We start from the raw sequence: 17,750 nt of genomic DNA, 5'->3' as shown, positions 1-17,750 counted from the left end.
GTTTCTAGTTTTTTCTGCAATTAATGGTTTGAAAAACTTCATCTACATCCTTATTGTGCAATTAGTGATTTCAATTTTTTTTGCTGCAATTCGTGATTTCAACTTGTTTCAATGGAGATTTATCCTGTATACCTTCTTCGTAATGATCAATGGACTAATGACAATAAATTTGTCAATTTTGTTGCTGATTGTATTGCTATTGGGGCTATCTTCAACTTTGAAAATTTAGTTGAAGCAATTTCAAAGAAGATCAGACTAAATACTCAGTTGAATGCATTAGAAATTAAGTTTGTTCCAAGGGATGGGTTGATGCCTATCCTAATCTGCAATGATAGTGGAGTTCCGGTCTATATCGAATTGAAAAAGGAAAATCCAGATTTTACCAACTTTGCACTCTATGTCACAGTGAAGGAGGTTGAGAATGATTCAGTTGCTACAAGCTCGAGTGGTTTAAATAGAGGCAATTTTGTATAAGAGGTTGATACAATAGATATGATTGGGTATGAAAGTGATAAGGAATATATTGAAAACAAGGATTTTGGTATAATAGATGATATGTTACACAAAGAGGTTGAGGAGGATCAGGTTTATAAGAACAAGGAAACTGTTGTTAGTGTGATGCATAACTATGCTGTTCGGAATAATTTCCAGTTTAAGGTGAAGTGATCAAGTAAATCAAGGTACAGTTATAGGTGTATATTCTGTTATATTTTTGTATAAATATGTATATTGACAAATAAATATGTATATTGACAAAGTTATGTGTACAAAACTGTATAAACCTGTATATCAATGTGTACTGGTTTGTGATTCCCCCATTGGATATATGTGTATAAACTTGTATATCAATGTGTACTGATTTGTGATTCCCCCACTAGATATATGTGTATAAACATGTATGTCAATGTATACTAATTTGTGATTCCCCCACTGGATATATGTGTATAAACTTGTATATCAATGTGTATTGATTTGTGATTCCCACACTGGATATATGTGTATAAACCTGTATATCAATGTATATTGATTTTGATTCCCCCTGGATATATGTGTATAAAAACTTGAATATCATGTTTCCTGGATTTTTTTGTCTTGTATAAAATTGTATATAATAATTAAATGTTCTTTAACAATAGGTATCACCTTTCATGTGTGGATGAAGATTGTGTTTGTTTTTTCAAATCAAAATATTCAAGGTGAGTAGTTTCAATAATGTTCATACATGCTCGTTTAGTGAAAGATTCTTGACACAACGTCATGCTACTTCTAAAGTAGTTGCTAGTATAATCAAGGACAAATGTGTTGATCCAAAAACAATTTACACTGCAAATGATATTATAAGTGACATACAAAAGCAACACGGGGTTGAATTGAGCGATATGAAAGCGTGGAGGGCTAAATAAATAGCAATGGAGTGGTAAGAGGAAACCCACGTGATTCTTATAGGGAGGCGCCGAAATACTTGTATTTTGAAGCAGTCAAATCCAGGAACAATTACAAAATTGCACAAATTAGAAGAAGGATGCTTTCTCTATGTATTTGTTTCGCTGTTCGCATGCATCAAGGGGTGGGAATATTGCAGGCCAATAATGGTAGTTGATGGAAGCTTTCTTAAAGTAGCATACAAGGGTACCATATTGGCTTCTTGCACACAAGATGGAGCTGGTGAGTTGACTGTATCTATTTTGTGATTGCAGCCTGTATAAAAAAGTTGTATATTCTTGTATTTTAAATGAGAACTCCTAATATAATAACTGGCCATTATAGAATCTTGACACAAGAGTTAATGCAAATGTCTTTTTCATCTTTTGTAGAAGTCTCATCAAAAGACTGGTTAGTTTTCTGGTTTTTAGAGACTAGTAAATTCAGATTTGATAAAAATACTATAAAGACATGGAATTTTTGAGTGCTTCTTTTACATGCTAATCATCATTATTTGTCAGGTAAAATCCTTTCGCTTGCTTACACAATTGTGGATCCTGAGAACAATAAATCTTGGAAGTGGTTTTCCATTCAACTAAAGGGTGCTTTCGGAGTGTGAGAAGGGATGTGTATAGTTTCAGACAGACACAAGGGAATCTTAAATGCCACAACAGCTGTATATCTAGAAATTCCACATTGCTTCTGTATATTTCACTTGTGGGGAAACATATCAGATCAATTCGAGAAACATAAGGACCAGTTGCATGATGTCTTCTGTGTTGTGGCTAATGCTTGCACCATTCAGAAATTTGAATACTTTATGACGGAAATATCTAAATTTGATGAGAGGGTGCCTGGTTACTTGCATGAAATTGGGTACGAAAGGTGGTCCATGTTACACTCAAAAGTGAAAAGATCGATGGTCATGACTTCAAATATTGCGGAGTCGATTAATTCATCAAACAAACATGCTAGAGACATGCCAATAATGCGTGTGATGGAGTTCATGACAAACTTGATACAACAATGGAACTACTATAGTCGGAAAAAAGCAATGAAATCGTCCACCGCGCTTGGCAAAAAGTATGACAAACTCATTGGGGTTAATCTGATCGCAACACAGAAAATGACGGCTAGTTAAAATCCTTTATAATTTTGTATAATCCTGTATAATTCTGTATAATTGTTTGACATATACATATCTGTTTTTATAATTCGCATTAGTAGTAGTATTGCCTTCTGTTTTGCTCTTGTTCTGTTTAGCCTTTTGAGATTGAGATAGTGATGGTAATAAAGGAAGGTATGCTTGTATAATTTTGTATATGCCTGTATAATATTGCATATGTTTGTATAATCTTGTATATTTTTGTATAAAATACTGCGGCTTTTCTTTTAAAAAAATTGCAGGTAAAGCCTGCTACATGCAAGTTATACACTGTATTTGAAGGAGTAAAGCGAAACATTGTATGCCTTGAAGATGGAATATGTAGTTGTGGGCGATTCCAGATGGATGAAGTTCCATGTCCACATGCTTTGGCGGTTATAAAGCTCAATAAATTAACGCCAGCCGATTATTGCTCATTTTACTATAGAAGGAATCATATCCTTGCAACTTATGAAACTCCAGTATATCCTATTCCGAATGAGAGTACATGGGTGATCCCGAGAGAGGTGCTAGAGAATGTGGTCCTACCACCAAAATGAGAAGAAATGCAGGAAAGCTAAGAAAGAAAAGACTCCAACTGTCTTCAGAGAAAGCGAAAAAGAAGAGGAAATTTTCATTTCTTGGTCACAGTAGGAAAACATGTTGGGTAGTTAACATTCATAAACAAAATTGTTTTGCTTGTCAATAACGTTGCTCCTATGCCACTAAAATTCTATATTGTGTTGCACTGGTCAATAAAAAGCGTTTCGCTTTAGACTATATACAAATTCTCTTACATATGTTTCATTATACATGTATTCTCTTGTATAAATATTGTATAATCATGTATATCCCCTGAAATGGATCTTTCTAGTTAAAAGTGATAGATATGAGGGGAATGGAATCACTTTAAAAATAGTGAAAAAATGTGTTGTATATGTATAAAGATGCATAACTTTAAGTACTGGTTTTCTTGAGTTCATAGGAAAACTTTCTCACAATGACAAATAGAGTTCATAAGATATCTATAACTTTTTGTATAATCTTGTATAATCACGTATATCCCCTTAAAAAGAGGATGCAAATTGCCCAAGATCAGCAGATATTACTTGAGAACCTGTGATACCGTAAAATAAAACCTTTCAACACTCAGTAATCATCACAAAGGTACACAATAAAAGTGCATTTCATTGGTTAGCAACATCATTGTACTTTACAGTATTGCATCAAAACAGCTTAGTCAAATTCCCTTCCAAAAGCCACATTGTCTTTACTTTACATTACCGCTTCAAAACATCTAAGTAAAATTTAAAAAGCATTGATATGCAGCCCCCTACTTTTCCTCATATTTCCTCTTCCTCCTCCCGAACCATCTGCCAGTAACTTCTTTAGTCCCGCTAGTTGCATCAACCTTTTGTTTTTTCTTCCATAATCCCACAACAAGGATCCATACCTGGTGCGATGTACCTCAATGTCAATATTGTCTTTTGTGATTTCTTTACCATGCATGAAATAATCAGCAAAGACAACAACAAAAACTCCACAATCACTGTAAACAAAAAAAAAATATTATCCATGAGTTAATATAAAAGTAGTAAAAATAGTAAAGTAAAATAAAGTGAATAGAAAAAGATATCTATTGATTTGTTATGGCAGGTTATCTACCAGATTTATCAATAAAGCATCACTTTGAGTTTTGTCAATGCCCATCTCAACATTGAATTTTGACTTTTCTAGGAAGTATGGTAGCAATGTTTTGTAAAGTAACAGAGTTTTCATAACAAGTTTATCATTTTTTGAATCCCGTTGGGAGTCATGCACATGGATGCACCAATCACTGAAGGTAAAGACACCCAAAACTCAATGTCCCAATTTAGATTTTCCCCGATCGACATAAATCGGGAATAACACATGATCAACTTTGTGCCAAGCTACATTTGTATCACAGCAACAACCTTTAATGTACTTTTCTACTTCATGCTCTTTTGGGATCACAGAAAAAATCTTGACCTTTTTTCTCAAACTCCATATAGAGTAAATAAGGCTTCTTATTGAAATAAAAGTCAGTTATAGTAAACTTTACGGCAAGAGTAGGTCCATATTTTGCCTTCTTCCTCAGATAGTAAAATATGACATCCAAATGCTAAGACAAGAAAAGAAGAACGCTGAATATACAACACATAAACCAAAAAATACAAACAAATACGGGCATATACCAAAAGTATACATGCACATATACAGATTTATACAAACATATTCAAGCATATACAAAGCATTTACTTAAGAAATTAAATCTTGAAACTAGAATTAGAACAAACAAGAATACCAGGAAACTCAGCGACTCGGAATAAAATCATTGATTATTTATAAAATGAGTAGTCAAAAGTAAACATTCAACATTCTAGCAAAAACCAACCCAACATATATACAGATTTATACAAAAATATACAGGCATTGATTTATACTTAGCTCTGCTACTATCTTTTCTTTGTTGGACAAAAGTAAATATACAAACATATACAAATGTATACACTCACATTTACAGATTATGCATACCACTGCTTGTTACATGATACTGTGGTATGGAAACTGCAGTTTAAGTCAGCAAATGCCTGGTTCATAGTTGTGTTACTGATCCTAATCACTTGGGATATGATGTGATACAAAAAGGATTACTAAAGATCAGTGCTATGGTTCCATTGATTCACTTGGTACAGGAAATGACATGGGACTCAAGTTTGACACAAAATGAACCAAGTGTTGTCTACAGATTATCAAAGTTTTTAAATTTGCAGATATGCAGGTTCATCAAATTGCTGCTACATAGATGCAGTTTTTCAAACTTGGCAGTGGCATCAGATAATGAAGTTCTTATGGTTAGATATGATATAATGCCATACTTGATCTATTTATTGGCTAGGCCATTCTTGCAAATGTTCAGTAACTACAACAATTCACCAGCACTCAGACAAACAGTACAAAGCATATTCAAGCATATACAAAGCATTTTACTTAAGAAATTAAATGTTGAAACCAGAATTAGAACAAGCAAGAATACCAAGAAACTCAGCGACTCGGAATAAAATCATTGATTATTTATAAAATGAGTAGTCGAAAGTAAACATTCAACATACTAGAAACAGTCAACCCAACACATATACAGATTTATACAAAAATATACAGACATTGATCTATACTTAGCTGTGCTACTATCTTTTCTTTTGTTGGACAAAAGTAAATATACAAACATATAGAAAAGTATACGCTCACATATCCAGATTTATACAAACATATGCAAAAGCATGTCTGTTTATGTACATTAGGACATATACTCCCACTATACACAATTAAACAAATATATACATTTTACGATAGAAAAGGTGGTAATACCGTGTCCTTTAAAGGTCGACCACTATGTGCAAGCGCCTTGAACCAGTCCTTCGTGTTTATATGACAGGAGCCGAAAATAAAATCTTCGGGCAGATCATTTTTCCATCACGATACAGAGTTTTGGGACTTAAAAATCATGAAGAAAAGAACACCCCTGGGAAATTTGCAAAGTGTAAAAACCAGAACATAAAGAGCGTAAAATGAGTAAAAGTTACCGTCGTGTCATATTCATCCCATCCTCAACGAATTCCACAAACTCTTGGGCCAAACCCGACAAGGCATAAAGATCATCAATGTCACTCATGAAAGGATGCTTGATATCAAAAATACACTTAGATGTACCCGAATCAAAATTTTCCACATATGGATCTTGGGCTAATTTTCTTGGAAATTTTTTTCGTGCCAATTTTTCTGGAGTCACGTCTTTTTCTTCTACTTCCATGACGAGTGGTATAGGAAGCCCAATCTAGGAAATCTTTATCTTACCAACCTCTTCATCACTAATATCCCAAGGTCTAGGGAGCACAAACTGGGACATCTTTATATTGGCAAACTCTCCATCAGTAAAACCATACCAAGGATCGTCCTTGATACCATCAACTGCTTCCACTTAGAAAGAGGAAAAAGATTAATAAAAATATGAAGGCAGAGAAAGAAAAAGAAAGTTCATTAAAAAATACCAAGATGACCATCAGTAACTTCCTCATTTTCCTAGACACTTGATTTTGTTTGGTTAGATTGCATGTTTACTTCATGCACTTGCTCGGAGGGCTCAACACCATCACTTGCTACCACTTAGACAGAGAAAAAGATTAATCAAAAGGTTTCAATCCGAAGGCAGAAAAAAAAAAACCAAGTACAGGACGAAAACATTCCAGGAAGACCATCAGTAATTTGCTACTTTCCCTTGACACATGATGCATTTTGGTCAGATCGCATGTTTAGGTCATGCACTTGCTCCCCGGGGGGGGGGGGGGGGGGGGGGGGGGACATCAGTACCCTCTCCATTTCCCTTGACACTTGACGTTGTTTGGTCACCTTGCATATTTAGATCATGCGATGTTCGGGAAGGGAGAGGGGGGAAGGAGGTGGAACATAATCATTATTGTCAAACCCATCATTGCCTAGCCCAGATGTACTGTCCTCATCAGCATTGCCTTGATCACTCGGTTGCTTAATTTTTAGATGCTTGAATATGACTCCAAAGGAAGATACGATGTAAGTGTTGAGTGCCACAACTTTACCAGTAAGCTAGGAAAAGGAAAACAACATAAATTAAATTAACAAGCATGTGTATACAAAAAAACACAACTGACAAGCTACAAAGATATCAAAGATGCAGTACCTCTGAAACGTCGCTCCTCAACTGAGCAACTTCAGCCGTCAACCCATCACTGCTCCCAGAAGGATAGCATCTTAATACGGTTGTTGTTCCGTATTCTGAGGATGAGGTTGTTTAAGCTGCTGCTCCATATTCTGAGGATGTGGTGGGGGTGAAATGTTAGAATCTTCATTATAAAAAATGGGCAAACCCCATGAAGAAACATGGTCAGCATTGATAGCTTCAAAAAATGTAGCAATTTTCTAGTTTATTTTTTCCTCAATGGTAGCAGAAATGTTGCAGTACTTCATCTACAAACAGCAAAAAATAGGTTAATTTTGTATAGTATATATAATCTTGTATCAGAGAATTTGATAAAAAAGGATACTAGGCATTTTACTTTGTCGATACTAGGCATGAACACATCATCAGTCAAGAACGTATACGTCGGAGAATCAGTCACTTTCCAGTTAAGAATACGTGGCACATTATTGCCAACACGAACAACGAGTTTTTTATCGACTATAGAACAACATTCGAAAAACTATGTCTGTAATGTAAGCGGGAACCCTCCAAGCCTGTACATTGTCAAAAACTCACACTGTTTATCCGTTGTTGTTTTGAGAATCTCTTCAAAGCATATTCCCCCCCAAGCATAAGTCTGATATTTACCACTTTCAATAATATCAAAATCTGCTTTGGTGATGGAGTGATCATTGGTATCCGAGAATAAGAAATGGTGGATGAATAACATCAAACCCATCTTGGAGAGTTTGCTGTTTCCATCAACCTACTGGCACTTGGTTTGTCATACATAGTTGCATCATCTTCAAGACACTTTAAACCAGTAATAACAGCAAACTCTCCAATACCAAAACTCAATATACAACCATTGAGTTTAATCCACAACTCTCTTAACGCACCGGGGACAACCTCTCTCAGTAACATGCAATGTATAAGCTGGTTCTGAATCTTAAAAGCAGGAAGGCCTAAGAAATATCCAAAACAACTATCACAGAAGATTTGAAGTTGCATATCACTCAAGTATTCCCTCAAAAAGCCGATAATATCAGTCTTCGTATGACAACTAATCCTAGTCCGAAAATGTTCATTCAGTTGTATATAGAAGTCACCGACCTCCATTGAAGAAAAGAGAATAAAGAAATCAGTAAACAAAAAGAGATACAAACACAGTTGAGGAAAATATCAAAAAAGCATATACGTATACAGAATTATACAAGTTATGCAAACACTATACAAGCCTATACAAAAACACATTTTATCTAAATCGCATCAAATTTTAATACTAAAACCTTTTTGTTATTACTAAAACCAAGTATGCTAACCAAATTGACTACATGCTATTCATTCCCAGTTAAACTATGTTACTTCAAATGAAACAGAGATGTTAGACAGATAAGTGATAGAAAGGATACCTTCAACTGAGATTTTCTTTCATTAAATTTACATCGAATAGATTCCCTTTGTTCTTTCGATAATGCATAAGAACTACATTTAGCAACATTGACGACCTTTCTCTTTTTTTTTTAGTAGCATCATCTTTATCGACAAGTTTCAACCTCACTTTAGCTTTCTCAGGTCGACCACATTTCTTAGTCGTCGGCTTGATATTCTTAACAAGGTTATCAACCTTCTTCAGCTGCAAGCAGGTGATTCGTGTGCTTTCTTGTTGACAACTCTTTGTACGAACAACAGGGGACTCGAAATCATCATCAATTGCAACATCAGGGGTCGAAGGCAAATTGCTCGATATGCCAGTATTGTATTCAATCCCTCTACCGGCAATCTTCAAACAACTTCTAGATACAGACATTTTGACCTTCATACTCCAGGAAAAAGCAAACATGATAGTTAGAAACAAAATTCAGAAACAAATCATAAAAACAACCAAATCAACCCACATTCTACCACAATTCAGAAACAAACCCTAAAAAATGACCAAAATCAACCCACATTCTACCAAAATTCAGAAACAAATAATAAAAACAACTTAATCAACCCACATTCTACCAACATTCAGAAACAAACCCTAAAAAACGACCAAAATCAACCCACATTCCACCAAAATTAAAAAACAAATCATAAAAATAACCAAATCAACCCACATTCTACCAAAATTCACAAAAAAAAAAAAGAACGAACATGCATACTAAAATCAAAACAAAAAAAACTCAACAAAAGCTAAAAAATAAAAAAAAATAAAAAAAAAAAAATCCTATAACCACTATGAAAAAATGAGGGAAATAATGATAGTTGATATACATGTACGAAGGAAAACATAGATCAGCAAAAAGGAAGAATGGGGAAGTATCATTACCTGAGCTTGAAGTTGAAATCGTGAAGAAGAAGTAGGAAGAAAGAAGAGAAAGTAACGGAACTGAGGTTGAAAATATCTTTTAAGTGTAATGGGCTAACAGAGTGTAAAGTAAATTAAGTTTACACTGAGTGTGGGCTACTGCGGGTAAGAACTTCAAATATGAGCCCAATTTGGTTGTAATTGCGCCCCAATTAACATACAGTGTAACTAACTCTTAAAAATATGCATGTATGCTTACACCTTACGTAGGATTTACATGTGCAGGTGTGGAAGGTGCCATGTGGGGTTTGTTTGTATGTCGAGTTTGCCCAAAAAAATTTATAATAAGCGGCTCATTGTTATGTGTGTCATCAATGGCACGAGCTCGGAACCGAAACGAGTTGTTTTTCTTTTGGCTCAATTTACCATACTATCCCTCAATTCCATAATAAGTAATGCTTTTAGCTTATGCACACCCCTTAAGAAATTACTTATTTCTAAAAAATTATGAGAGTTTTTACTAACTTACCCCTAATTAATGCCCAAAAAAAGAAAAACTATTTAATGATTCTTGTTTATAAATAAGGATAAGTTTGAAAGAATAAGATTGAATTTCTTCTTGAAATCTAAAACACCACTTATTTTGAAACAAAATAAAAAGCCTAAGGGTTGTGTTCAGTATGGAGGAAAACGTTTTCCAAGGAAAATGTTTTTCTGAAAAATGTGTTCTTGGAAACTAAGTGAATTTCTATTTATTTTCTCATGTTCGTTTGGATAGTGGAAAATAAGTAAATTTCTTACTTATTTTCTCATGTTCGCTTGGTTGGTAGAAAATATTTTCTGAAAAATACCCACCTAAGCCCCACCAACTCCACCCCAACCCCACCTCCCCATACCACACCAACCCCCTACCTACCTCAACCCCCCCCCCACCCCCCCCCCAAAAAATTAATTTTTTTTTGAAGTTTTTAAATTTTTTTCTGGATTTTCTACACCACCACATTCACCCCCCGGCTCGTGGACTGATACCACACCAACCCCCCCTCCCTAATTTTTTTTTAAAGTTTTAAATTTTGTATTCTGGGTTTTTTGCACCAACACAACCCCCCCGACACCCCACCATCCCCTCCAAAAATTTTAATTTTTAACCATGCAAATTTGCAATTTTTATAATTTTTTTAGTAAAGATAAAATTAAATAGGAAGTAGAAAATTCGGGAGAGGGTAGGGGGTGGGTGTAGAGAATAAAAAAAGAAAACTTTTCAAAATTAAAAAAAAAATTATTTTTTTTGGAAGAGGTGGTTGGGTCTCGAGGGAGAGGGGTCGTGAGGGTGGGCGGGGTGTCCTCGCTAGGGGTGGTGGGGGGTGATGTGTTGGTGTAGAAAACCCAGAAGAAAAAGTTAAAAAAAAAATCTGGGGGGGGGGGGTGTGGGATGGGGTGCGGGAGTGGTTGGGGGTGGGTGGTGCAAAAAACAAAAAAAAAAAAAAAAAAAAAAAATTCAAAATAAAATTAATTTTTTTTATGAGGGGTGTGGGATGGTGGGCGTGGTTGGGGTTTGGAGGTTAGGTGGTGGTAGAGTGATTAATGGAATGCACTTGTGGATTTGTTTTCGTTACTTTATTAGGGAAGTCATTTTCACAATTTTCGAGAAATTTATTTTCCTAAAAAAAAAATTTACAAAATTTTTAACTAAACGAACATGAAAAAAATTGGTCATACCAAACACACCCAAGACATCACTTATTATAGAATGGAGGGAGTATAATATGTGGAAAAACAAAGTAATCTCACATGGGGATTTGGCTCCCTCCAGTAGTCAATTCCTCCATTTCTTCCAGTTGTGGGCTAAATAGTTTACACGTGTCCTCTTAAAAATTGGATGGTTCAGATTTGTATATATATATATTAATTAACTAATCATTTTTAACCATGGTCAATAATTATCTAATCTTCTATATCAAAACGTTCTTTCTCTCAACTTAAGTAATTTTGGATCAGAAATCGACGAAGAATAACAAGTAGCAGATGCTATGAAGATTTGCAGATTCACGTGATTTTTTTTTTTTTTTATATATAAAAAAAGCAAAATCTCTGTATCTTGATATGAATAAAAAAATAGGCACATTCTTGGATACCCAAAAATTATGGATCTTATCATCAGACTAATTTGCTCCACTGACCACCATAAGTATATTCTTGCACAGTTACACTAATGGCTATTAGACTGATTCTGTTGTTCTCTCTTGGAGAAATAAACTCTGTAGAGTTATGAAAACCTAAGAAAATATATAAACTAAATATAGATCTATTGTTAAATCTCAATTAAAATATCAGCCATGCCAATTTTATACTCTTTCAACTCCATCTTCTTCCTCAGATATAAAAATCTAACAAAGTATATAAAACCCAGTACCCATGGAACCAACTTCGGCATCGAATTTAACCATACACTTCAAAATTGTCATCTTTCATATACCCACACAATACAGTGGAACTGCTACTTCTGATTTGATGTGGTGTAAGAGAATTCGATGAGCTATTATTGAAAGATTTGGAAGAGACGAGCAAGGTTTGTTGTCTGGTAGTGGAGACTTAAGAGAGAGCGCATAAAAATTTGGTTTAAGTAATCAAAACTGAACCGTCCAATTTTTAAGGGGACACATGTAATAAAGTTAACCCACAATTGAAGGGATTGAGTACTGGAGGTGAACCAAGTCCTCTCGAGTCCGGAATCAAAATGACCCCAAAAAAGACGTTTTGAACCAAAATATTTCAAAAAAAAGGTGATATATGTACCTTCGCAGTAATTTACTGCACTAAAGGACTTAACCGTAACGGCGCGATTAAGTCCTTTAACGCAGTAAAATACTGCGTTATAGAACCCAGTAAAAAAAAAATTATAACACAATATTTTATTGCGTTAGAGAAACAGTTAAAAAAAAAAAAATTGCCAACTTTATTTTTTGCAACACTTAGTGTTTTTTTTTTCCATATTTTGACTAATGATTAGTCGTGTATCAAGACTCCGAAATGTCAATATTTTATATAGAACCTAATATTTTTTTCTGCGTACAATAATGTAGGTTCAATACATCAAGGATACGTAAACGTTCGGTCGTCATTTTAGGGGTTGAAAAAGTGCCCAAAGTAAGTTTTGTTTGAAAACTTTAGGTTTAAGTGTTCTATATACATAGACGTCCATTTTTGTTTGAAGACTTGTTGTCATCAGCTTAACGTTTTTTATTTTTAGGGTTTAGATTTAAGTGTGTTATTTTTTAAAGCGTAACTTTATTTCGAATATACACGATTTTTTGCACACGGACGTCCGATTTACGCGATTTTTTTTTTTGCAACATATTTGAAATAAAGTTACGCATTAAAAAATAACACACTTAATGAACACTTAGTGTTTTTTTCCATAAAAAGATCGCAACATCTTATTTTAATAAATCTTTTCTTTGCAACACTTAGTGTTTTTTTCATGCTTTGACTAACGATTAGTCTAGTGTCAAGACTCAGAAACGCCAATATTTTATATACAACCTGATTTTTTTTCTGCATACTATAATGTAGGCTCAATACATCAAGGATAAGTAAGCGTTCGGATCGTCGTTTTAGGGGTTAAAAAGGTACCCGAAGTAAGTTTTGTTTGGAAACTTTAGGTTTAAGTGTTTTATTTTTTAAGGTTTTGATTTAAGTGTGTTATTTTTTAATCAAGACATAACTTTATTTTGAATATAAATCTAATTCTAAAAAATATACGGAGAAAAACTAGTTATAAAGTGGTCAAATCTTAGATGGTCATAACTTTGCGCTGGAATGTCCGTTTTATGCGATTTTTTTTTATCTTGCGCATTTTTTCGAGATCTACGCGGCCGAGCTGATTTTAAAAAAAACACTTGTTATCTTATTCAATTTCAATTTTCCTCCAAATTGGCTTGAAGTTTTTAGTTTTCTTTACTTATAATATAATGATACGTAATAGATTTCAACGTAAAAATCCCGGAACAATATAACTGTGAATGTCAATTTCACTTATGTAGTTTCAATTTTTCAAAATAAAGCTGACTAATTTTCTCGACATATAAAGTTGACTAAAATAACCTTATAAAAATAGAACACTTAAATCTAAAGCTTTCAAACAAAACTAACTTTGGGCACCTTTTCAAAAAATAAAGTTGGCCAATTTTTTTTTTTTTTTTACTGTTTCTATAACGTAGTAAAATACTGTGTTATAGATTTTTTTTATTGGGTTCTATAACGCAATATTTTACTGCGTTAAAGGACTTAACCGCGCCGTTACGGTTAAATCCTTTAGCGAATTCCTGCGTTAAAGGTACTTATGTCACTTTTTTTTATTGAGATATTTTGGTTCAAAAAGTCTTTTTTGGGGTCATTTTGGTTCCGGACTCATCCTCTCGAATGGGTATTGCGCATGCATCTGTGCTAATCTACTCCATGCTCTATCACAAGTGAAGATTGATACGTGGTGATTAAAGCTTCTGTGATTTATAGTTGATTTTTTTTCTTTTTTATTTCTTTTGCTAAACAATTTGATTGGTGAAAATCAATATGTTTTGGCTCACATTTCTTCACGCCAACTAAAATATAATGATCTTTATACTTGAAAATAGGGGTGTTCATTTGGTAAAAAAATGGATCAAAGTTGAATTCCTACCCAAATCGATTAAATAAATCAATACCTTTTCGGGCTTGATTTGGTTTTAAATTTTAAAAAATCTAAAAATGATTAGTTTGGTTTGATTTAGTAAAAAAAACTGAACCAAACCGACAAAATATATATATAAAAATATTAATGCAATATATTAATTTTTATAAATGATTTTAAATATTTTGTATAATTTCGTTAAATTTTAAATTTACCATTATTTATCCCTAATACACTAATGGACTTTAGGCCTTGAGCTCATTTCTTAAAGGAAAAATAACATAGAAATACTTGTTAAGATTTTATATTACAACACATAAGAATACTTTTCCTTATTTATAAAATATACCAACTTAATTACAAAACATAGCAGATCTGAAAAAATTAAAAGCCCACCCTTTTCCCTATATTATGGGCTGAAATTCCAATTTCATGTATGATGCGCTAATATTCCAATTCCCACGAATATACAGAACATCAAACTTCGGATATAAGTGCTCGTGAATTTTCTTCCAAGCACGCTGATAAATCTTTAGCAAATATGGGCCGTCTAATAAGCCATTTAGCAAAGGCAAACATGTTCTTGAGCCCTGCATCTCTATATTAGACGGAATTTAAAAATAAATCCTCTTTTTTTTTCCCATTTGTTCAGATTGCTAAGATCATCTCTTAGTTCGTTCGCTTTGTTATTTTCAAAGTAAGAATACTGCAGTAAGCTAGATAGTAGAATTGTTGTACAACATATCATAATTTCGAAAAAATTATCAAAATGGCCCTTAAGGCATGGGTTTTGGTTCCATTTGGTGTATACACATTATTGCAGTAGTCCTTGATGATTTAATTTGCTGTGAGAGTGTGGGTTTTGGATTCCATGAAGGATAATTTGACGAATCTGTTGAATAATTAGTTTGTGTTTATGTTTTTAGGTTTTACATGATTAGAGATTAGAATTAGTTTCTGGAAAGTTTTCTAATTATTATGGTTTTTAATAGTTGCGCTCATAAGAGATTGGGTAATTAGTTGTATGAATAATGGTAGAATCGTGAATTATGTAAAGCATAAAACTGTATGAATGATGGTAGAATCATGACTTATGTTTCAGATTATTATTATTATTATTATTATTATTATTATTATTATTATTATTATTATTATTATTACTATTATTACTATTATTATTATTATTATTATTATTATTATTATTATTATTATTATTATTATTATTATTATTATTATTATTATTATATCATCATCATCATCATCATCATCATCATTATCATTATTATGTTTCCTATGTTCTTGTTGTTGTATTAAACTTGTATGAATATTATATGAAAGTTGTATATAATCTAACTGAAAATTATACATAAAAATATAAGCGAAATTCTAATCCTTAAGCGAGAGATAATACATATTTCATACCTATTTCACTATTCATACACGAAAATTTGAGTGAAATTTTTAAGCCTTGAGTGAGATATACACATTTCATACATTTTTCATACACAAAATTCTGAGTAAAATTTTTAAGCTTTGAGCGAGATATACACATTTCATACACAAAATTTTGAGCGAAAATTTCCGTATATGTTATGTAACAAATCTATTGGTATGTTTTGTAAACCGAAAAGTATCATCATATTTTGTAAATACACCCTTCTCATGTATATATATGTTATTCAGAAAGATATGAATCAAAATCAAATTATGTTAAAAAATAGGGATAATTTCAGAGACCTCCTCTCAAGTTTCGCTCTGTAACACTCACCTCCCTTGTGGTTTACAATATTACGCATACCTCCCTTATTTTGATTTTATTGTAACAATTCTTTTTACCTATTATTATAAATGTTAAAAAAATTACAATATGACGCCTTTACCCTTGCTAATATATATACTCCACCAGTATCCACCTAATTAAAGGTTATGAATATTAAGACATTTTTTTTTTCAAAATATAAGAAAATTACGGCCACCAGAATAAAATGGTAGCAAAGGATTATAAGTTGGCAAAGGTGACCCTCCTATTTTCTTCAAAAAAGGAAAAAAAAAAAAACAGATAACAAACGAGGATACAACATAGTATAATCTTTAGAGGCAGTACAACAATTCTGAAAATAAAAGTTGAAAATAGGCAAACACACAAAGGTTATTGGATATTTTACAAGAAATACATAGTTTCAATGAAGGAATACACAGCCGTCCTAGCCAAATATTGCATGTTATGATCCTCATTTAACTTCTATTTTGAGAATGATTGCTTAGGAATTATATTTTCTAGACAAATCAAGTAAACGCTATTTGTAATAATATTACATGTAATTTTTTCAAAAAGAAAAAGTTCAATAGATTGAAAACATTCCACATTCTGATTCAAGTCCTCAAGATCATATCACTCCAAGGCTCATTAATTTGTATCTTGATTAAGACTCCTGGTATTTGTAGCGTTTATCCTGTCACAAAAATTATGATATGATCAATCACCAAAATGTGTACTAGTAAATAACATTATGTCTTAGTCAATTTATGAGCTAATTGCTTAAAACTGAATATAGCTAGATTGTAATAATACTGTTTCGACCGAATAGTCATAACAATATATACATTCATTATTCACAAGAAACATCCGGTACTTCCCCAAATTGTGTGTTAAAGTACCGTTACATGCATTTGTAATCTCAACAAAGACAAATAATTAAAGTGCTACGTGATTTCTTTCTATCTATCTAAGCTTAATCGATATATAGTAAGTAGTTGCGCCGTGAACTAGTCTAGTTGTGGCCAGCCACCACAGTTAATTTAAAAGATTGAAAAAACTCATTTAATTTGCACCCATTTTGTTACTATTTTAAGTATATAATTGTGAAGTTAAGCTAAAAGAGTGCATCAATCAAATTCATTAAACTTACTCAGAACAATTGACTTTTGGAACGGTAGGGAAGGGCAAGAGGACTCCACAATGCCAAGTAAGTTTGTCAGCTATTTTTTCATCGATGTTCGGATCTTGCATTTCAGACTTGACACATTCACAAATAGCTATTTCTGCATTATAATCTATTCCCATGTTATTAAGTTTATGCATTTCGTTGCAACAAGCTTTTGGAGGCACCGCAGCTTTTTTGTGACCCGTCGCTACCCAATCTATGCAAGGTTTAAATGATTTGGCTATATTGTTGCAGTTAACTGCAGCATCCGATGAAGATGGCTGCGAAAGCAAGAAAGAAATAATTAGAATAACAAGAGAAAATGATGCTGGCCTCATTGTGAAGTTTCTATCGATCGAGGTTCAGGTAATCTGCTTTATAATTTTTAGATAGGTGAAGATAAACAATGATGATGTTGGAAAATAAATGTTTTTTGTGATTTTCTTTATATGATGGAAAAGAGGAAGATTTTTTTTTTTTTTTTCTGTTTCTTGTAGTAGAGTTAGCCAAAGTTGATCTTATTTATAATGTTGTATGTCAGGCTAGTTTGAGCTTGGATCATT

The 17,750-nt window shown here is 33.1% G+C and overlaps 3 protein-coding genes across 11 annotated transcripts; 1 reads left to right on the top strand and 2 right to left on the bottom strand.

Moving 5' to 3' along the window:
* The first annotated feature begins 2,047 nt into the window (after positions 1-2,047).
* Positions 2,048-3,126, top strand: LOC132644277 (uncharacterized). The gene is made up of 3 exons (XM_060360865.1): positions 2,048-2,554; positions 2,686-2,709; positions 2,830-3,126. Exons 1-3 carry the CDS (start codon positions 2,048-2,050, stop codon positions 3,124-3,126), a joined length of 828 nt encoding a protein of 275 aa, XP_060216848.1.
* A 608-nt stretch (positions 3,127-3,734) lies between these two features.
* LOC132645089 (uncharacterized) lies at positions 3,735-9,884 on the bottom strand. 9 transcript variants are annotated; one of them, XR_009583992.1, is made up of 6 exons: positions 9,616-9,884; positions 8,714-9,117; positions 7,878-8,414; positions 7,302-7,432; positions 5,957-7,207; positions 3,735-4,115 (listed from the first exon to the last, which is right to left on the bottom strand). XR_009583992.1 is itself a non-coding variant. In XM_060361865.1 (3 exons), exons 2-3 carry the CDS (start codon positions 6,396-6,398, stop codon positions 3,875-3,877), a joined length of 468 nt encoding a protein of 155 aa, XP_060217848.1. In that variant the 5' UTR covers positions 6,399-7,207; positions 7,302-7,871; the 3' UTR covers positions 3,735-3,874. The 9 variants fall into 9 exon arrangements, 1 of the variants encoding a protein (XP_060217848.1); XR_009583995.1 differs by lacking the exon at positions 7,878-8,414 and having other exon boundaries at positions 5,957-6,556; positions 6,637-7,207; positions 9,616-9,870; XR_009583994.1 differs by lacking the exon at positions 7,878-8,414 and having other exon boundaries at positions 5,957-6,565; positions 6,637-7,207; positions 9,616-9,868.
* Positions 9,885-16,372: 6,488 nt separating this feature from the next.
* Positions 16,373-17,750, bottom strand: LOC132599891 (non-specific lipid-transfer protein 1-like). Its single transcript, XM_060313058.1, has 2 exons — positions 17,173-17,750; positions 16,373-16,716 (listed from the first exon to the last, which is right to left on the bottom strand). The coding sequence occupies exons 1-2, from the start codon at positions 17,523-17,525 to the stop codon at positions 16,671-16,673; spliced, it is 399 nt and encodes a 132-aa protein (XP_060169041.1). The 5' UTR covers positions 17,526-17,750; the 3' UTR covers positions 16,373-16,670.

Source organism: Lycium barbarum, chromosome 6, assembly GCF_019175385.1.
Source record: "Lycium barbarum isolate Lr01 chromosome 6, ASM1917538v2, whole genome shotgun sequence".
Taxonomy (NCBI): Eukaryota; Viridiplantae; Streptophyta; class Magnoliopsida; order Solanales; family Solanaceae; genus Lycium; species Lycium barbarum.
This window is presented reverse-complemented; position numbering and strand designations above follow the sequence as displayed.

Bases quoted from the DNA above. Each gene is read 5' to 3' on its own strand.
- LOC132599891 (XM_060313058.1), bottom strand. From the start codon at position 17,525: ATGAGGCCAGCATCATTTTCTCTTGTTATTCTAATTATTTCTTTCTTG. The intron at 16,717-17,172 runs GTAAGTTTAATG...TTTTTGTGACAG, and splicing joins CCAAAAGTCAATTGTTCTGA to GATAAACGCTACAAATACCA.
- LOC132645089 (XM_060361865.1), bottom strand. From the start codon at position 6,398: ATGGAAGTAGAAGAAAAAGACGTGACTCCAGAAAAATTGGCACGAAAA. The intron at 4,116-6,171 runs GTAACTTTTACT...TTTTGTTTACAG, and splicing joins GGGATGAATATGACACGACG to TGATTGTGGAGTTTTTGTTG.
- LOC132644277 (XM_060360865.1), top strand. From the start codon at position 2,048: ATGTGTATAGTTTCAGACAGACACAAGGGAATCTTAAATGCCACAACA. The intron at 2,555-2,685 runs GCTAGTTAAAAT...TGTTCTGTTTAG, and splicing joins TCGCAACACAGAAAATGACG to CCTTTTGAGATTGAGATAGT. The intron at 2,710-2,829 runs GTAATAAAGGAA...AAAAAATTGCAG, and splicing joins TTGAGATTGAGATAGTGATG to GTAAAGCCTGCTACATGCAA.